The sequence below is a fragment of the Rhagoletis zephyria genome, unplaced genomic scaffold (genome assembly GCF_001687245.7).
Source record: "Rhagoletis zephyria isolate East Lansing unplaced genomic scaffold, Rhagoletis_zephyria_1.1 Rzeph_scaffold_02056, whole genome shotgun sequence".
NCBI lineage: Eukaryota > Metazoa > Arthropoda > Insecta > Diptera > Tephritidae > Rhagoletis > Rhagoletis zephyria.
Window position 1 is genome coordinate 60636 of NW_016159140.1, and position 21803 is coordinate 82438.

The 21803-nt window shown below is 42.0% G+C and overlaps 1 protein-coding gene across 3 annotated transcripts; it reads left to right on the top strand.

The window, feature by feature from the left end:
* Positions 1-951: 951 nt before the first annotated feature.
* Positions 952-3593, top strand: LOC108365914 (uncharacterized). 3 transcript variants are annotated; one of them, XM_017620134.1, is made up of 6 exons: positions 1202-1292; positions 1384-1444; positions 1518-1527; positions 1592-1817; positions 1876-3171; positions 3233-3593. In XM_017620134.1, the coding sequence occupies exons 2-6, from the start codon at positions 1442-1444 to the stop codon at positions 3336-3338; spliced, it is 1641 nt and encodes a 546-aa protein (XP_017475623.1). In that variant the 5' UTR covers positions 1202-1292; positions 1384-1441; the 3' UTR covers positions 3339-3593. The 3 variants fall into 3 exon arrangements, with proteins under 3 accessions (XP_017475621.1, XP_017475623.1, XP_017475624.1); XM_017620135.1 differs by lacking the exon at positions 1518-1527; XM_017620132.1 differs by lacking the exons at positions 1384-1444; positions 1518-1527 and having other exon boundaries at positions 952-1292.
* The last annotated feature ends 18210 nt before the right edge of the window (positions 3594-21803 follow it).

The following is a 21803-nucleotide window of genomic DNA, read 5'->3' on the forward strand; positions in this document are numbered from 1 at the left end:
GAATTTATCGTAATAGATACGGATCTGAATAAGCGACTGGAACACGGCTGTTTGTCAAAAGCATACGACTTCGAACTCGCGTAAATGTACATTTGCTAAATGCGATAGCATGAACGCTCTTCGAAAACATATGTTCGAAAGTGCTAAATGTTGCATTTTAAATGCAGCAAAAACGTTGCATTAATTGATTGGCATAACCAGGATTTAAAACACTGGAAACGTTGTGTGGAATTGTTCAAATATAAAATAAATTGAAATAAAATAAACTGAAAATATATTAAAACTAATTTAAACATAATATGGTTCATTGCCTGGTACCAACAGGTTTTCCAAATTCAAAAGGAGGCCAAAAAACCCAAAACCCTACTGTTTAGTTTCTTGCTAGTGCGTTGCCACTTTTCTAAAGCTCTTTATTTCATGAATTCGAGAACTACGCATAAACGGCAACACTTTTGAATTCATGCAATGAAGAATTCATGAATTCTGTCGCATAAACGTTGTATTTGTCTACCAACCAACCAAATGAATAATAAGCGACCAAATTTAGCCGGAAACAAAGTGGCAACACTGCAAAAAAGGACCATTTCATACAGACGAGCCATCAACGACATTCATACAGAGTCAGTCACTACCTACCTCGACTCTCGACCTATGAATGCCGTAATACGAGCCCAATCACCACCTGTAGAAGAGACGGAGCTTCAACTGCCACGAGAGACCCGCGTTACCCTGGCTCAATTACGGTCTGGATACTGTAGCCGCCTTAACAGCTACCTGTCCAGACTCGACCCCAATATCCCCAATGAGTGCCCGGCATGTGGAGAGTCCCCCCACGACACCAACCACCTCTTTACATGCCAGCTCAATCCGACTCAACTAACACCCCTCTCCCTCTGGTCCGGACCCATCGAAACAGCTCGTTTCCTGGGCCTCCCGTTAGTTGAGCTTGACGACAATGATTGAACGTAGACCCGAAATAGGCGGGGCTTAGTAGTGCCGCTACAACAACAACAACAACCATTTCAAGACTATCGTGTTATTAAACTCCATGAAAACTATCGATATATTCGATAATGCTATCAATTTATTTTCAATATCTAATTGTACTGCTTCCAGCAATTTATTTTGTTTCCAATAGAAAAGTGCAAAACAAAAGTTAAAGATCCAAAATAAAATGGACAAGTTTTCTCATGACTTGACCGTTGCGCTCATGGAAGAGACTTCCTTTTTAGATCGTGCGCGAGTTAGTAGGTGTGGTCAAAGGCGAAGGACTCGGTCAACTGGCAATTTGCGTAAGAATATATGGGTGAAATCATAAATGTGAAAATAAAAAGCATCTGTCTTTTTTTCTACCCGGAACCCTGTTTTAAAACTACCACCTAGCCGGGGTTACTCACATTTCACATTACAATCTACTGGAGTAAGAAATGAAAAGAGACTGATGGTTTGTATTTTCAAATTTAGGATTTCACCTTATGTTTTTAAAATAACCTCAAGGTGCATATTGTAAAATACAGAAACATGCAAGTATTGCGGATTTCGGAAGAATGAAGCCAAAAATATTATATACCCATCTCTATATTTTTTTAAGCGTGTGCACCGCAGCCAACAGAGAAGGAAGATTCTTCAAGTAGCCCAAGTGATGGCCGAAAGGCAACTAATATAGATTGCCTGGAAATTAAAAATGTGGAGCTACCAACGATGAGCGATTCAGATGATAAAGAAATACCACTTCCTTGTAATTCGTCTCTTAAAACATCACTTAGACTAGGCACGCTTGAGTCAGATTCATTAAATGAAACTTTTAGCCCTGCACGGTAGGAGATTATTTAATTCTGTTTAATAATCTAATTAATTATACTTCTAAAACTATAGATTTTTCAAACCAAGTGCAAGAAGAAAACGCAAGTGTAAACGAATGTCAATGGAGTGCGACTTAGGTATTATCACACCAGACCGCCAGGACAAAACTGCCAACATGTCAAATGAGATTCCAGTTAGTATTGTAGGTTCCGGAACTTTGAGAAAGCGCGTTCTCAAGCCAGATCCAAATAACCGTGGCAATTTATTTTTCTGCGGAAAACGTAAACGGTCAAACCGAGATCGATACCACGATTATGATCAGTCAAAATCTCACTCGACAAGCATGCCTCGTTTTACTAATATGGAGGATAATAGATTACGACCTAGGAGCTATTCCTCTACGTCAAAGCCAAATAGTGAACGATTGCTGCCTTTAAATAAAGGACTTCTGTCAAAAATTGAAAAAATATCACAATCACAAAATGTTTGCCTTGAGCAAAAACCGCAAACAATGAATTTGAACATTGCTGAAACCTATATTCCATCAACAATATCGGGCGTTATTCAAGCCCCACAGCAAGAACACGCTAGTCTACGGAAAAAACGAGGCTTATATCGCCGTAATCAACTACAACAACTGCAGTTTACTGTTGATCAGCATCCAATGGATTGCGGTAGCCTAAATGACTTTTTAAGTTCAAGTTCATTAAGCTCATCTGATTCTGATTACGCTAAAACCACAAACGATACAGACCGCGAAGGTGATGATGAACTAACAGATTGGCCGGGAAACGAATATGTTAGTGGCTCTTCTGATATTAAAAACGATTCTAAACGAAAACTTACAAAGAAATGTAATAACATCGTTAATAAGTCTGATGAAAGTAGTTTTGCTGCTGTAATTGGGGAAGATGATACAATTATGCTAGGTAGCGAGGATTGGTCACCCAACATTTCACAAGATAATCTGGAACTACGACATCGGCCGTCAGAACCTATCACTATCGTAAATAAACGGCTTGACCTAGGTCGAACTATATGTGATGACACCATCATTCCATTTAAACAAATAGAAAGCGAGATGTCAGGAGAGACATCAAATACTTTTTTATCTTCGCCGCCAGCTCAGTTAAATACAATAAGAGAAATACGCGCCGGTTGCCGTCGTATTAAAGAGGAAAGGCCTGGGTTTAGCATTAAAACAAGTGTAAATGAACGTCTTGCGCGCTTTTTACAAGATCCACGACAAGTACAAATCCGCCTTCCTGATGTAGAAATCTATGAACATGATAGTCTACTTAATTTGGCAACATTGTATTCTTTGCGAATTTCGCTGTCCAATGGATGCGCAGTACTTAACAAAACTAGGTAACTACTTGTCATAGTTAATGTATGCATATTTGCAAACGTTTTAATTAAATGTTTACAGTAATACCACACAGTCGGTTAATATCGACCAGAATAATTTGCAAAAATGTTTACTGAGTGATTTTAAACGGCGATGCTATGGAAACAAAAGTGATGTTTTGCCATGAAATTGAAAGGACATATTGCAACTGCAGTGATGGGACTAAAATTAGGAAAAAAAACGAGCCAGATTTATCTCCGGTCAAGACTATTTTCACGAAATTTCTTAGGAAGACATTTCACTTCGGAATAACTAGTATAAAGCTGAATTTTTTCTTTTGTGGTTTTGAACAATATAACAAAAGTCCTCATCGATTCAAGTGACGCTAGATTTGTTACCTAAAAGGTAAAATTTCGTAATAAACGGTTTTTAATCTTTTTAACACTCAGTTTTGAAAAATTGTGGTTATGGCAATTTCGAAAATGCGACGACTAGAAATAATCATTCAGCATCATTGCGTAAGTCGTAAATTAGACTAAATTGTACGACTTGACCATGATTCAATAATAGGGTCCATTCAGAAATGCGTCAAGCCAAAGCATCAGTCTCTTTTTATTTCAAAACTATAATTGATGGAAGTGTCTTATTTACGCAACTAATACGATAGACAAACGGGCTCGATTATTTGCATAACCAGCCTTAATTTGCTTGAACTCATGCATTTTCCTCTTTAAAATGAGCATAAGCAGCCGAACAAATGCACGCAATTTTTGGGAATTAACTCGGAACCGGGGAATTTTCGATGACAACACTGGTAAAAACGGCCAGTTGTTGTCTTTTGTACAAGTAAGCAAACGAAGCAGTCGAGTTTCGCGTACGCGGTAGCCGAGTGGTGAGAGTTGTGAGCTACAAGCCTTTAGCTGCCAGGTTCGATATTCGGTTGGAGCTATTGCGAAAAATTTTTTGTTAATATTATTTATTTTATTTTATTTTATTTATATATTTAATTTTACTTTATTTTATTTTCATTTGCTTTATTTTATATCACATTTCTTATTTTACTATTAGTTAATTTAAATTTTTAGAGATGAATTTTGTTAAAAATTCAACAACTGACTGAAAGTAACGTAAAAAAATATAGAACTTATAAAAGAGATGTTTCGAGTCGGGAGGGGTCTCTCCGCATGCCTGCAGTAGTCAGAACGAAGTTGGGCTATTGTGGTTCTTGTCTCCCGCGGCAGATTAAGCTCCGTCTCGTCAACGTCCGGTGGTTGTATGCCTAGAACGTGCGATTTCATTTTTTTAAAGGCGTATTAACGTTAAAATGTGTTTTTCGGTTAATTTCGCTAGTGAAAATGCCTATAATTTATGAAAATGGGGCTGGTAGCAATAACAAATACATAAAAATGAGAAGCATTCCTAGCATAGCTTAAAAGTTTACCAGTGCTGTTGTGTGGTTCACAGTTCAAAAATTGTCACTCAAATGAAATCGGCCAACTGGTTGTAAGCTATGCTAGGAATGCTTCTCATTTTTATGGTATTTGTTATTGCTAACGTCCCCTTTTTCATAAATTATATGTATTTTCACTGGCGAAACGAACCGAAAAACACATGTTAACGTTAATTCGCCTTTAAAAAAAGAAATCGCATTTTAGGTTGCCAACTTGTCTACACACAGAGCAACAAGTTGACCAATCTGCCTCAAAAATCAAAAATTTTTGATTTTTCTTCAACCTGACGAACAACTTGACGAAGGGGAATTTTCGATGACAACACTGGTAAAAACGGCCAGTTGTTGTCTTTTGTACAAGTAAGCAAACGAAGCAGTCGAGTTTCGCGTACGCGGTAGCCGAGTGGTGAGAGTTGTGAGCTACAAGCCTTTAGCTGCCAGGTTCGATATTCGGTTGGAGCTATTGCGAAAAATTTTTTGTTAATATTATTTATTTTATTTTATTTTATTTATATATTTAATTTTACTTTATTTTATTTTCATTTGCTTTATTTTATATCACATTTCTTATTTTACTATTAGTTAATTTTAATTTTTAGAGATGAATTTTGTTAAAAATTCAACAACTAACTGAAAGTAACGTAAAAAAATATAGAACTTATAAAAAAAAGAATGTAAAAAAAATAAAAAAAGTATACTGGCCGTGGGACTCGAACCCACGACCTTGCGGCTGGTTTATTCGCATTACTGCCGTCTGTAAGGGTAAAATTTTAATTTGCATTTATGCTTATTAATTCAAATTAATTTTCTCCGTCTGTCTACCATATAAGTTACAATTCGGCTTTTAACGGTTGCGTATATTTGACATTTCCTATAACTATAATTGATATAGTTTTGAAATAAAAGAGACTGATTGTTGTTGTTGTTGTTGTAGCGGCTACTAAGCCCCGTTCGGGTCGGTTCATCCGTCAACGTTGTCGTCCATTTCAGCTAGGGGGAGGCCCAGGAAGTGTGCGACTTCCACAGGTGCTGTCCATAGGGACAGGGGCGTCAGCTGAGTGGGGTTCTCAGGGCATGCGAAGAGGTGCCGTGAGTCATGTGGCGACTCTCCACATGCCGGGCATTGGTTAGTCACATGATGATGCTTTGACTTGATGCATTTCTGAACGCACCCATAGTTGTGTTTAATGAGACCGAAAAAAGTGCAGAGCAGCTCAAGTTAGAGCAGAATCGAGCAGCTGTCAAACAAACAATAGAGCAAGTTAGACCAAGTCAGAAATCTCGTAAAACGCTTTTCAGGCAGAAATTCTGAAAACAGTTGCGTGCTCTAACCGCCCTATTCCCACAACACTAACAAAATTCATCATATGATTATTGTCACAATTACTGCGCCTAAAACATAATATAAACATTATTTCGCCGTTGTCACTTACTCAGTAGGTCATAACAATAAAACTTCCAATTGTCATACGACAGCTTAAAATAAATTTGCGACATATGGGGTGTTCACAGTTCGTTCCAAATAGTGTCTGAAAATGTAGACGTCTACATTTTAAGACGTTTTCTAACCGTAAAATCTGTGGTGTTGTTGTTTCCCATACAAAATTGGAAAACGACGCCGTCTACATTTTGTCACACTCAAAGGTATGTTTTTTACGCGTCTACATTTTGCAACCTCGCAGCAGGGTTGCATTATGGCAATACTAATCGCATTTTTTTTATTTATTGGGCACGTTTTTTGTATTTGCATTTAATTTGAGCGCAATTTCTGATGAAAAGAAACAAATCAAGGAAAAGAAATAACAAATATTAGGAATTGGTAATTAAGTTAAATAATTACAATTTTTCAGAAACAAAATCGAAAGGCGATATATAAAAAATGCAAGAGGAAATGTCTGGCAACACCAGCAAAGTTTTGAGACGATTTTGCGACGACTGCTAGAAAGGGGTGCGCACAGTTTGATGCTAAAGATGTCTCAAAATGTAGACGTCTACATTTTCAGACGCAATTTGGAACGAACTGTGAACACCCCAATAGTATTAGGCGCAGTAGTAAAGGCAATAGTCAGCCACTGAGTTTTGTCAGCGGTGTGGGAATAGGGCGGTAAGTTGCTCTAGTTCTACTTAGCGCAGGCTCATGAAACAAGAAGTAGAGTAAGTTAAGCTGATGCCAGATAAAATGCTTGCTTCGCTTTGCGTAACAGATTCGCTTTGACAGATAATATGGTAAACAGAATTGCAGTGGATAGCGGGTAACGGGCTGGCGGGTGGCGAACAGCTGATCCATTCCAGTCGGAAAATTCGGTCGGGTAAACACTATTGCGACCGGAATTGGCCTAAAACACACGAGAATAATTGTGCATGCATTAAACTGCATTCACGATTCTACTATTGCATACAAACCGCTATTCTCGTTACAATTTTCTACACTGCTTTTATTCATCTCGGGTGACACGAAGAAAACAAAATTGGTCATGCATAATTACTATCGTGTGCTTTGGGCCATTGACATGAAATGGTCAAAAAAGCAACCCTGAGTCTTCGACCTGACGGGAAAAATCTAAATAATCTAAATATTTTCCCGACGGCAAGAAATCCGCCCCCGCCGCAGTTTGTACAATTTCATGCCATTCAATGTGTTCTAATATTAACAGCGGGTACCCGTCAGCCCGTTAAAGGCCCTACACACGGATCGATTTATCAGCCAAAGAGTAGACCAACTGCTGTTGTTGTTGTAGCGGCTACAACAACCCCGCCCAGATCGGTTAATATCTCAGTCGTTGTCGTCAAGTTCCACTAACGGCAGCCCTAAGAAGCGTGCAGCCTCCATAGGGTCGGTCCACAGGGACAAAGCCGTTAGGGTTGTCGGGTTTTCCGGGCATGCAAAGAGATGTTTCGAGTCGGGAGGGGTCTCTCCGCATGCCTGCAGTAGTCAGAACGAAGTTGGGCTATTGTGGTTCTTGTCTCCCGCGGCAGATTAAGCTCCGTCTCGTCAACGTCCGGTGGTTGTATGCCTAGAACGTGCGATTTCATTTTTTTAAAGGCGTATTAACGTTAAAATGTGTTTTTCGGTTAATTTCGCTAGTGAAAATGCCTATAATTTATGAAAATGGGGCTGGTAGCAATAACAAATACATAAAAATGAGAAGCATTCCTAGCATAGCTTAAAAGTTTACCAGTGCTGTTGTGTGGTTCACAGTTCAAAAATTGTCACTCAAATGAAATCGGCCAACTGGTTGTAAGCTATGCTAGGAATGCTTCTCATTTTTATGGTATTTGTTATTGCTAACGTCCCCTTTTTCATAAATTATATGTATTTTCACTGGCGAAACGAACCGAAAAACACATGTTAACGTTAATTCGCCTTTAAAAAAAGAAATCGCATTTTAGGTTGCCAACTTGTCTACACACAGAGCAACAAGTTGACCAATCTGCCTCAAAAATCAAAAATTTTTGATTTTTCTTCAACCTGACGAACAACTTGACGAAGGTTTGCCAACTTGCCTACACACGGCTTATTTACCACCAACTTCTAGCGGTTGGCCAACTGGTTCGGGTCTACGTAACCGTAATATCTGGCCAAGGACTGTCACTCCAGCAACACTCCCCAAAAACTCTGCTGCTACAACAACAACCACCACAAACTTCTAGCGGTTGGCCAACTGGTTGGCCGATAAATCAATGCTTGTGTAGGGCCTTTTATTTACCACCAATTTCTAGCAGTCTAGCACATTCCCACGACAGCCGGTTCTACGTACCGGAATGACTCGGGTTTTACCCGACCAAGGGCTGTTGTTTCGGCGATCTAACCCCGTTTAGGTCGGCGAAGTATCTCAAAAGTTGTTCGTCCATAGGGCTACATTCGCTACGTATTCTTCTGCTCAGGGCTGACATCGAGTCAAACCCAGGACCAGAAACCTACACCTGCTATGTATGCCAGAGACGACTACACCACAACTCCACCTCAGTCAAGTGCAATACTTGCGAGGGGTGGAGTCACCTCATAGTCTGCTCAGGATTACGGACACATCGGCAGTGGACCACGTCGTTTGGGGCCCCCTGCTGCTCAAATAGAGCAACCTCTACGGCTAACCCCAGTCCACCTGAGCAGCTCCACACAAACACCACAGCACAACAACATAACAACACAATAGACCACAACCACGACAGACCACAGAACATACACAACCGCACCACCACCCACACGCCGCCGCCAACAACTCTTGGTTCCTCCTACAATCTGCACGGTATGTTAGACCAGGATATTCCGTAATATGACATCAGTCAAGTGCAAGACCTGCCTTGGCTGGTGCCACTTTAGGGCATGTTCAGGTCTGCGCAACACGCGAGATTGGACGAGGAACTTCGAGGGCCCGTGTTGCGCTGCACGGTCGCAAACCCCAACTGCGACGCCACCACAAGGCGGCAACCACCACAGCAGCGCACACAGCCAATGGCGTCAAGGCCACACACATCTCTCACACCCCGCATTACTACACGTCTCCCGAACCACATGAAGCTCCTTAAATTTAACTGTAACGGGCTTCAGAGCAAGATCGAGGAGATAACCGTCTTCATGGGAAGGCATGGTATATTGATAGCTGCGGTCCAAGAGACGAAGTTGCACAGCAATTCAACATTGTTGAATTGTGCCGGGTACAACGTGCACCGTCGAGATCGCGAGCGAGATAATGGTGGTGGCTTAACGTTCAGCACGCACCACACCGTGCAGTATCGTCTTATGGATGCATGGAAAAAGCACGTTGAGTACGCAGTCACAAAGGCCACACGGGCTCTAATGGTGTGCAGAAGACTGGCCGGCAAATCATGGAGATGCAGCCCCCATATCCTAAGGTGGATGTACACCAAGATAGTCAGGCCAATAGCTACATATGGAGCGGTGGCGTGGTCCGAGAGGACCACTTTTAACACAGTGAGAGCATCGCTCTCCATACACACTGGCGTGCACATGTATAACGGGTGCCATGCGAACCTGCCCCACCGCTGCCCTGGAGGTCATTTTGGACCTGACGCCACTGCACATAGTTATAGAAAAGATTGCCAAAAAAGCCCTCCTCAACTTCATGAAGGAGGGCACTGGCAGAGGGAAAGTGATCTCGAGCAAATTGGGAGATGAAATTAGATCTAAGATCCCTATCTCCCAGCTCAACAGGGATGACATGAGGCCAACGACAATCTTTGAAAAGAAATTCAGGATCGAACTAGGCAACAAAGCGACCTGGAATGAGACAATCTTAGAAAACACCTTCAAGGCTCACACCCAAAGGTGGTTCACCGATGGCTCAAAAACCGACGAAGGGATAGGAGCAGGAATATTTGGCCCAAGGGCTAAGATCTCCATCCCCCTGGGTAATTACCCCAGTATTTTTCAAGCGGAGGTTTACGCCATAAGTGCTTGTGCGGAAATAATTCTGCAGAGACAAGCAAGACTGCAACATATAGTTATCTGCAGCGACAGTCAGGCTCCATTAAAGGCCATATCCTCATGTGAGATTAAATCACGAGTGGTATGGGAATGTGTTGGGAGATTAAACACCCTGGGGGAAAACAACGCACTCCAACTGGTGTGGGTCCCGGGCCACAAAGGCATACAGGGAAACGAGGAGGCTGATAGACTAGCAAGGGAGGCCGCAGCCACTCGACCCATAGGCCCTGAACCCTTCCTTGCATTGGGGCCTCATACAATCAATGAGGAGTTAAGAGCAGAAGAGCGAAGCCTAAGAAAAGCACTTTGGGAGAACACGCCTGGGCTAAGACAGGCGAAAGAACTTCTGGGAGGATATAACCCCAAAAGATCTAGGGAACTAATAACCCTTCCAAAGACTAACCTGAGATTCTTAACAGGAATGCTAACTGGGCACTGCAGACTGCGGGTCCATATGCATAACCTGGGGATCAGTGCAGGCGATTTGTGTCGGCACTGCGATGTGACACCAGAAGCCCCACGGCATCTCCTATTGAAATGCGATGCGGTTGCGAGAAGAAGGCTAACACACCTGGGAAGGATGTGGCCAGAGGCTACGCATATACACTCTCTACCTCCCTCGAAACTGCTCGGATTCATCAGAGCATTGGGATTGGACGATGTGTTGTGATGAGCTCCGAGGGCACAATAGACCTAAGGTCGTAGGGCATAGCCTCTAACAATTTATCTATCTATCTATCGTCTTATTGAAGCAGACATCGACCGCAGGGATACCACAGTAGAATGCCAGGGCATTACTATGCGGTCAGGCGATGTTGAGCTCGAAATATTTAACGTGTACATACCCCCTGTCACCTGCTGCCCGGCAGGATATCACCCTGATATAGGTGCGCTCCTCAGAGGTGACAACCGTATGGTAGTAGGTGACTTTAATGCGCACCACGATCTTTGGCAGTCAAGCCTGTCAAACGATCATAGGGGAACTGACTTGGCTGAGCAGATAGACGATTCGGCATTCTGCACAATGAACGACGACGCACCCACCAGGATTATGGGTAACTGCAGTAGCTCGCCAGACATCACAATAGTCAGCGCTGGTCTGATAAACAGCATAACATGGCGACCTATGCTGACTCTAGCATCAGACCACCTACCCATAGTCATCTCGATAGATAAACCAACCGACTTTGCCTCCGCCAAACACCGGACCTATATCAACTTTTCTAAAGCTGATTGGAAAGGTTACGCGGAGTTTACCGAAAACACCTTCACAGCGCTCCCCACACCAACCGACGTCCATCTCGGTGAACGTAAGTTCCGCAGGGCTGTCACTGCTGCTGCAGCTCGCTTCATACCGGCAGGATGTATATCGGACCCACGTCCAAACTTCCCTGCCGAAGCGGCTGTTCTAGCCGATGAGCGTGATAGCCTTCGTCAGGCCGATCCCGGAGATCCCCGTATCAGGGATCTCAACGCGGAGATTCGGCAACTAGTAAACGTACATAAGCGGAAGAAGTGGGAAGAGCATCGGAAGACCTGTAACTTCACCTCTGGTGTGAGTAAGCTTTAGTCAACCGTGAGGTCACTCTCCAATCCCTCGAAGCATGACGACAGGGTCGAAATTTCTTTCGGCGACCATGCTTCGTCGGATCCGGAGCGATGCGCGAGCTATTTTAGCCGGCATTTCATACTGCATCCTCCGGTGGACAAAGCCAAGCGTCGAGTGACCAGAAGGCTGCACAAACTGCCAACAACCTGTGCCCCCCTTGCTTTCACTTGCGGTGAAGTTCAGGTGGCCATCGGGAAGGCGAAAGCCTCCAAAGCCATGGGTCCCGACGGAATATGCACGCTGATGCTGAAAAATTTGGGTCCTGCGGGAGTAGCGTACCTAACGGAGGTCCTCAATTTGTCAATGGCCACTCTCATCATCCCAGACATCTGGAAGGTGGGGAGAGTGGTCCCACTGCTCAAACCGGGAAACCAGCCAACAAAGGAGATTCGTATCGACCGATAACACACTTGAGGCCTTGCTGCTCCCGTATTACACGAACCACCTGACCCCAGCGAAGCATCAGCATGGTTTCCGTAAAGTGCACAGTACAACAACACTTAACGCCATAAACACTCGGATAACTCGTGGCCTTAACCGTAACCGTCCCTGTGAGAGAACGATTCTAGTAGCGTTGGACTTGTCAAAGGCGTTTGATACTGTCAGCCATTCCACGCTACTAAAAGATATAGAGGCTTCCTCTCTCCCACAGAGGCTCAAACGGTGGTCGGCAAATTATCTGAGTTGTCGACACTCGTCGGTAATGTTTAGAGACAAATCGAGCAAACTCAGGAAAATAAAACAGGGTGTTCCACAGGGTGGTGTCCTTTCCCCGCTACTGTTCAACTTCAATATTTCAAAGCTCCCTCAACCACCAGAGGGAGTCTCGATTGTCTCTTACGCCGACGATTGCTCGATCATGGCGACTGGGAATGGAATTGATGACTTGTGTTCGAAAGTAAACGGGTATCTCCGAGCTTTCCCGCTTTTTCACTGCAAAGTGCCCAGCCCTCTCCCCTACGAATTCCTCTGCGACCTTGTTCACCACCTGGACGAAGGAGGTCAGGCTACCGCTGGGAATTCACGTCGATGACACACCAATTCCGACGGTGAATAACCCCAAAATACTCGGAGTAACATTCGACAATCTGCTCTCCTTCTCTGCGCACGCAACCGCTATTGTCAATAAAGTACGGAGCTGCAACAAGGTCCCGCAGTCTGCAGTGCCCAGTTAGCATTCCTGTTAAGAATCTCAGGTTAGTCTTTGGAAGGGTTATTAGTTCCCTAGATCTTTTGGGGTTATATCCTCCCAGAAGTTCTTTCGCCTGTCTTAGCCCAGGCGTGTTCTCCCAAAGTGCTTTTCTTAGGCTTCGCTCTTCTGCTCTTAACTCCTCCTTGATTGTATGAGGCCCTAATGCAAGGAAGGGTTCAGGGTCTATGGGTCGAGTGGCTGCGGCCTCTAAAAATATTCCTGCTCCTATCTCTTCGTCGCCATCGGTGAACCACCTTTGGGTGTGAGCCCTGAGGTGTTTTCTAATATTGTCTCATTCCAGGTCGCTTTGTTGCCTAGTTCGATCCTGAATTTCTTTTCAGAGATTGTCGTTGTACTCATGTCATCCCTGTTGAGCTGGGAGATAGGGATCTTAGATCTAATATACATAATACAATACACAGTGCGAAGCTGACGAGCGAACGTGTTTTTGCTTGCTCTGTTATTTTTCGTTTGATTTGTCATTATGGACGATTTTTGTGGCAAATGCAATAAAGCATTCGCTAGGACTGACGCTCAGAAGGTGCCATGCTGTGGATTTTGCAGAAAAAGATTTCATCGCACTTGCTGCGAGGGTGTTGTGTCTGAATATGATGTCAATCTTTTAAAAAAAAAATCGAAATATTGGTTATTTGTGTCCTGACTGTGTGGTTTTACCAAGGAGATTCAGTGAAACATATGATTCGCTTCTGGCCTCTCAAAGACATTGTGTTGAGGCCATAAGGAGTGCTTTTGATGCTAAATTCAAGGAGTTATTTGCGCAATTTGATAATTTTAAATCCGAGATAAAATCTGAACTGCAAGCAATAAACGTCATGGACAACAGCAATGCGTCGTGCCCACAAATGTTAGTGGACGAGGTTAATTCTCTCAAAAGTGCTTTTGCTTGTTCANACGTGTAGTAATGCGGGGTGTGAGAGATGTGTGTGGCCTTGACGCCATTGGCTGTGTGCGCTGCTGTGGTGGTTGCCGCCTTGTGGTGGCGTCGCAGTTGGGGTTTGCGACCGTGCAGCGCAACACGGGCCCTCGAAGTTCCTCGTCCAATCTCGCGTGTTGCGCAGACCTGAACATGCNACTGATGTCATATTACGGAATATCCTGGTCTAACATACCGTGCAGATTGTAGGAGGAACCAAGAGTTGTTGGCGGCGGCGTGTGGGTGGTGGTGCGGTTGTGTATGTTCTGTGGTCTGTCGTGGTTGTGGTCTATTGTGTTGTTATGTTGTTGTGCTGTGGTGTTTGTGTGGAGCTGCTCAGGTGGACTGGGGTTAGCCGTAGAGGTTGCTCTATTTGAGCAGCAGGGGGCCCCAAACGACGTGGTCCACTGCCGATGTGTCCGTAATCCTGAGCAGACTATGAGGTGACTCCACCCCTCGCAAGTATTGCACTTGACTGAGGTGGAGTTGTGGTGTAGTCGTCTCTGGCATACATAGCAGGTGTAGGTTTCTGGTCCTGGGTTTGACTCGATGTCAGCCCTGAGCAGAAGAATACGTAGCGAATGTAGCCCTATGGACGAACAACTTTTGAGATACTTCGCCGACCTAAACGGGGTTAGATCGCCGAAACAACAGCCCTTGGTCGGGTAAAACCCGAGTCATTCCGGTACGTAGAACCGGCTGTCGTGGGAATGTGCTAGACTGCTAGAAATTGGTGGTAAATAAAAGGCCCTACACAAGCATTGATTTATCGGCCAACCAGTTGGCCAACCGCTAGAAGTTTGTGGTGGTTGTTGTTGTAGCAGCAGAGTTTTTGGGGAGTGTTGCTGGAGTGACAGTCCTTGGCCAGATATTACGGTTACGTAGACCCGAACCAGTTGGCCAACCGCTAGAAGTTGGTGGTAAATAAGCCGTGTGTAGGCAAGTTGGCAAACCTTCGTCAAGTTGTTCGTCAGGTTGAAGAAAAATCAAAAATTTTTGATTTTTGAGGCAGATTGGTCAACTTGTTGCTCTGTGTGTAGACAAGTTGGCAACCTAAAATGCGATTTCTTTTTTTAAAGGCGAATTAACGTTAACATGTGTTTTTCGGTTCGTTTCGCCAGTGAAAATACATATAATTTATGAAAAAGGGGACGTTAGCAATAACAAATACCATAAAAATGAGAAGCATTCCTAGCATAGCTTACAACCAGTTGGCCGATTTCATTTGAGTGACAATTTTTGAACTGTGAACCACACAACAGCACTGGTAAACTTTTAAGCTATGCTAGGAATGCGTCTCATTTTTTATGTATTTGTTATTGCTACCGGCCCCATTTTCATAAATTATAGGCATTTTCACTAGCGAAATTAACCGAAAAACACATTTTAACGTTAATACGCCTTTAAAAAAATGAAATCGCATGTTAGGTTACCAACTTGTCTACACACAGAGCAACAAGTTGACCAGCCTGCCTCAAAAATCAAAATTTTTTGATTTTTCTCCAACCTGACGAACAACTTGACGAAGGTTTGCCAACTTGCCTACACACGGCTTATTTACCACCAACTTCTAGCGGCTGGACAACTGGTTGGCCGATAAATCGATCCGTGTGTAGGGCCTTTAACGCTACGCGCACACTGCAGCCGGCATCGGCCGAATTGTGCTCGGCCGATATCGGCTAAATGCGGGCGATATGAATAAACACTTGTGATTATATGAGCGCTGTCACACATAAACCGATAACCGGACCCATGATTCAATAATTGAAGGTTTGCTCATTAGTGACTTTAGAGTTTTGACACTCCCTTACAAAAGCTTTGCACACACACACAAACCCACGCACAGTGCCTTGCTAAGGGAGCCGATTTGGTCAAGTGGGAGCGAAAAGTGTTTTTTGAGCAAACCTTTTATTATTGAATCATGAACCGGACCGACATCGGCGGTTGACGTCCAACAGTGACGATAAATTCAAACATGTTTGTTTTTCTCGTCCGATGTCAGGTGAAAAGTACCAAAATGGACTGCGAAAAATTAACTTATTGGGTGCAAAAACAAAAAAATTATATATAAAATCACAGGTTTAGTGTAGTAAATCTAGCAGAGTTTAAATAAAAAATACGCAGTAGACGTCTGTTCAATTTGAATAGCTTTAATCCATTTTCCAAAGAAAATACAAAAGAGTAAAAAAAATATTTTTGTTAGAGATGGTACAAGTGTGAATGCCAAAAATATAAAGGTTGGTTCACAACATGAATGTAAATGATTATAATGGTTGGTTCACAACATCCCCACTTAATCATTACATGAAAAGTAAAGATAAAAATTTAATTATGTGAAAGTCCAAAATTCTTTCTGCAGAGGGCATGTTTACCGTTATTAACCGGTTTTGTCAAATTATCAGCAACTACTTGATTTGTGTTGGTATATTCCAGCTTTACATTTCCGTTGTTGATGCACTCTCGAACAAAGTGATGACGAATATCAATGTCTTTCGTTCGGGGACTATAAATTTCATTTTGACCCATGTTGATTGCACTTTGATTGTCGCTGTAAATTTTGATCGGTTTTACTTCATCAGTTGTTAATTCCGCCAATAATTGTTGAATCCAAATTGCTTCTTGTGAAGCAGCAGAAATCGCCATATATTCCGCTTCAGCACTTGATAGTGCAACTGTAGCTTGTTTTTTGCTGCCCCATGAAATAGAGCCATTTTGGTATTTAAAAACATACCCCCGTTAATTTAAAATCGCTTGTCCCTTTTAAATACCGAAAAATGCGTTTGACCGCATTCCAATGTGGACGACCCGGTTGATTGTTGAATCTACTTACACTACTTATTGCAAATGTAATGTCGGGTCGTGTGCAATGCGATAAATCTAAAATGCTACCCACCGCTACTTGGTATGGTACGTTTTTCATGTCTTCCAATTCATAACTAGTAGTAGCAGACATTTCCTTTGTTAACTTCGTATTGGTATCTACCGGTGTATAAATCGGATTGCATTCAACCATACGAAATTTTTAAATAATTGATTGCGTATATTTTTGTTGATCCAACGAAATGCTGCCACACTTACGATCTCTTGTAATACGCATTCCGACACAGCTGTTAGCTTGACCCAAATCTTTCATGCTATAGTTCTTTTTCAAATTCGCCTTCAATTGATTTTTCCATGCATTACTATTCGAAAAAATCAATAAATCATCGACATAAACGGCCACAAAAACCATGCTGGATGCCTCCCGACGAACATAAATGCAGGCATCGGTCTTCAAACGCTTGAAACCTGAGTTGATCAAAGTTTCGTTCAGTTTCACGTTCCACTGACGACTGGTTTGTTTCAATCCATAAATAGCTTTCTTGAGTAAACAAACGCGGCCAGTACCATCATCGAAATATTCAGGTTGACGCATGTAAATCTGCTCGTCAACATCACCTTGAAGAAACGCCGTAACAGCATCCATTTGATCGATATCTAAATTGTGTTTTGCATCCAGAGCCATAAGTAAACGAATTGAGGAATATCTTACCACCGGAAAAAACGTGTCTTCGTAGTCAATGCCGGCTCGCTGACTACATCCTTTTGCAACCAATCTTGCCTTGTGTCGAACAATTAAACCATTTGTATCTGTTTTCAGTTTGAAAACCCATTTCGAATTGATGGTTTTTCGATCTTTGGGGAGTTCAACCAGTTTTTTTTATTAACGATTGATATTCTTCATTCATGGCTTGCCCCCAATTCTGCCATCGCTTCTTCAACTGTTGATGGTTCATTCATATTTTCGCAAGCCAAATACGATACGAAATCTGGACTCTCTACTGGCTCGATCGGTACGTCGCAATGCTTGTGGCCCATCATTGCCTGGTCGATTTATAGGATTTTGATCAACATCAATGTCACCTGGTTCATCACCAGTGTGAACAAAATCATTCAACCCTATCAATGGTATTTCCTGAGCATCTTCAAAAACTTCTTTGTGATCGTCATCTTTATGGTTTGTATCAGGGTCCTCCGCTTCACCATCGTCTATTACAAAATTTCTGGAATCACATGATCTTGATAAATTACCTGACTCCAAGAAAATTATATCTCGACTATTAATTGCCCGGTTTGAACTTGAATAATATACTCTATAGCCTTTGGTGCCTTCACAGTATCCAATAAAAATTAGCTCCATTTTTTAGTCTTTCCTTAGGGACATGCACCATAACACGCGATCCAAAAATACTAAGATGACTTAAATCTGGTTTTGATGACTTAAATCTGGTTTGTAGACAGGCCACAGTTCAAATGGCGTTTTGTTGTTTAAAACCCGAGACACAGAACGGTTCTTCAAATAAGTTGCCGTTGACATTGCTTCGGCCCAAAATTTCTTTGGCAAACCAGCATCCTGCAACATACATTTTGCTCGTTCGGTCAATGTGCGAATTGAGCGTTCAGCAAGTCCATTTTGCTGAGGAGTATAGGGCGTGGAAGTTTGTCTTTCGATTCCACACGACTTGAACAACTTTTCGAAACGTTGATTACAAAATTCTGTACCGTTGTCAGATCTGAATTTTTTAATTGATCGACCTATTTGCTTCTCAACATATGCCTTGAATTCAATTAACTTATTGAATGTTTCATCTTCCGATCTCAAGAAATACGTAACTGTCCATCTGCTGCAATCGTCGACCAAGACCAAAGCATATCGAGCACCACCAACCGAAACATGTTCCATCGGGACAGCCAAATCAGCGTGTACGACTTCGAAAAGATATTTTGCTCTAGAACCATTTCTGCTAAACGGTTGCCGTTGTTGTTTGCTTTTTAAACATGTAACACACATATTTTCCCCACTTTCTTCAACAAATGAAATACCGTCAACAGCGCCCGCTTTAATCCTTTTAATATCTGCAGCATTTAAGTGGCCTAAGCGTCTGTGCCACGTTTGAAAACTTTCATTCGATGCAACTGCAATTAGACTGCAGTTTTTCATTCTATTTAATCGATACAACCCTTCGATCTGAGCAGCCGTTGCAACCAATTCGTTGTCTTTGTTTCGAATTTCACATCTATCGGAGAAAAATTTAACGCTGTTTCCATGTTTTGTTATTTGACTAACGGAAAGTAAATTTGCCGTCAATTCAGGAACACACAAAACATGTTTAGCTTCAATCGTACTCGGCCGTCCACTAGCCTCTGCTAATAATTTAACCGCACCGCACAACTCAACTGTCATCTTCACACCATTCGCTGCAGTGATTGACGGAATTGATGGTTTTCAGCGCCAAAAATCTAATTTCGGTTCATGGTTAAATGTTGCGTTGAGCCAGAGTCAATATACCAATCGCCTCGGTTGTAATTTCCAGAAAAGAATACCACACTGCAAGTTACATGTGATTTTTTACCTGAGTTACCGCCCGAATTAAATTTTGCACTTGGTTTGTTAACAGATTTTTTATCTGGGCATTCTGGAGATTTGTGACCTCTTTTATTGCATTTTGAAGCATCTTGCACATGCACATGATTCGTGGGCTCAAGGCTCAAAATTATTGTTGCCTTGGCTTTGCTTATTTTACCCGGATCTGTTTCAGTTCCAAGAACCGCGTTCCAGTGATCAACATACTCTAAATACGTTTTCATAGCGAATTTCCACGTTGCATAGTTTTCACGGCCTTTCAACTTATCCGTGGAGGATAAAAATCCCGATATGTTGTTGCTCGACATTGCTTGTAGTCACAGTCTACCGGAGCAAAAAAATCTTTCAAAACGAAAAAATATTATATGTTCATCCAGAACTAAGAAAACACGTGTTTGTTCACTGGTGAAATTCATCGACCAGACACAGCAAACAGCAGACACGTTATTTGACGTTCATACACAACTCGACGCGACACACCTTGGATGATGTTATTCAATGTTTGTCCACAATCTTTCCAATCGACGAAACCAGAAATTTCAAACTAATTAAAATCCTGTATTTAGGACTGGGCTCTTCATAACCTGTAGTAAATCTAGCAGAGTTTAAATAAAAAATACGCAGAAGACGTTTGTTCAATTTGAATAGTGTTATGCAACTGGTTGTTGGGGTAAAGCGAGGCGGTGGGAAGGCATGGTGGCGAGCCCAGGCTAAGCTCGTCAGATGGGTGGGTCGTTTCCACCAGCCTTACCTTCAGCTACGTAAAAAAAAATATAGGTTATGCCTAGGTGGAGGTAAAAATAAGAAAGATAAGATAGATGTTAGGGTATGATGGAAGAAAAGGCCAGTCCTGTCAGGTGGAGTCATCCCTCCCCATCTACACGTCGTAGCCTTGAACTCTGCCATGACTCCTTCAAATCGCAGAGTCCCCTAATCCTGACTAGTGTCCGTATGTCATTTTATCTGTCATGTCCCTGTCCACAGTCTGAAGTCAGCAACACCCATGTCCCCTCTATTGCACTAGTGCAACACCCACACCAAACCAATTATCTTAGCAACTCATTCTTATATCTTTTCAACTTCTCTCCATTGGAATCTTTTATTCATTACAAAAATAACAATACTAACTGCAATAATTTGACCTATTACTATATACTAAAAGCTACAGCTTGACGATTCATTAAATTCAAATTCCTTGTTCTTAGACCTCAACTGAAAACTAATTCAAACTAGATGGCAAGTTTAACAATTTTTGATTCATATAATTCTTGCTTGTGAACTTAATATTTGTATTTCAACTTTGTAATTAGATCTATACTTATCTACCTAAGCCTTCATTCGAAAGGAACCTGGCCCAATAATCATGTACGCTGCTGTAGATATCTCAACGCTACTACCTCTATGTACAAATTTCACAAGAAACCAAGAATATAGGTCAATGCATATAATTATATATGCATGTACGTTAGTACATGTATACGCTTAAATTCTAGCACTCACCGGTCTCTCCAACGATGAAGGCGCCTGCATGCGGGAGACAGGTTGCTGAAAACAAAAAAATATGTACATACGTATGTACAAGCTTTCCAGCGAGTACGGGAAAGTATGTGTTTATCATAGAGGGAGCATATTTGGGTCTACAATGACAAATGTCGAAGTGTCAAACTCATTGGGACCACGCGCTTTGATACGACACCTTTTGGAGGACAAATTCTTTAGATCTAAATTAAAATGGATTCTCGATTAAAATAAAAAAACTACAATTCAATTCAACGGAACAGCTTCGCGGAAAACTCAACAATATATGGGGGTAAGAAAAAAAATAGTAATAACTGCTACTAAACTAACCAAAAAACGGTATGGAGAAAAATTAAAACTTAGATATAGGAATTCATGCAAAGAAAGAAATACATATTTATAACTAAACATCTGCGGCAAATTCAAAAAAAAAAAGGATTAACTAATTGAAGAAAAGTTCTCGCAATAAATTTATCATAAACGGATCATGTGCGAAGAAACAAACGGTGATAATTATAAAAAAGAGCAAAAAAAAAATAAACTAATTGAAGTATGACAGAAGAAAGTGGAATTTAAAATAGCAGGCAAAAAAAAGATAGTGTAATGGGAGTAAGAAAAATGACACAATCCACTTTCAGAGCGCCTGGATCGGAGCGCTTGGAAGCTCTCGCTGCTCTTCCCGCGTTGATTCCTGTGCTTGGAAGGCTTATTAATTATGTATGTATGTATGATCTCCCTTCTCCAGTGTCTTCTTCCTCTCTGGATTCTTTTTGCTACGCTCCCTCAAAATCGGTTGTATTCCGCTTATGTGCATGCGGTCGTTGACGTTAGTTCTTATGTGCTTCCAGATCAGCTGGTCTTTTTGCACATATGTATGCCCAACAGTTGCTGGCGTAAAGAGCCCAACTCGAAAACTTCGGTTTTGCCGCCCTGGCGATATGCCTGTGTGAACCTACGGAGTACATACCCAGTTAGACTTCGTGGAGTTTCATTAAACTGAATTTTTATTTGAAATGACTCAATTTATTATTTTTCAAGCACTTTTTCTTGTTGGTCATCATACTGTAGTATGTCTGTATTGGTGCATGCATGTATATCT

Excerpts from the sequence above, each read along its gene's own strand:
- LOC108365914 (XM_017620132.1), top strand. The coding sequence starts at position 1,175 with ATGGACAAGTTTTCTCATGACTTGACCGTTGCGCTCATGGAAGAGACT. Across the intron at positions 1,293-1,591 it reads TCGGTCAACTGGCAATTTGC|CGTGTGCACCGCAGCCAACA; the intron begins GTAAGAATATAT and ends TATTTTTTTAAG. Across the intron at positions 3,172-3,232 it reads GCAGTACTTAACAAAACTAG|TAATACCACACAGTCGGTTA; the intron begins GTAACTACTTGT and ends AAATGTTTACAG.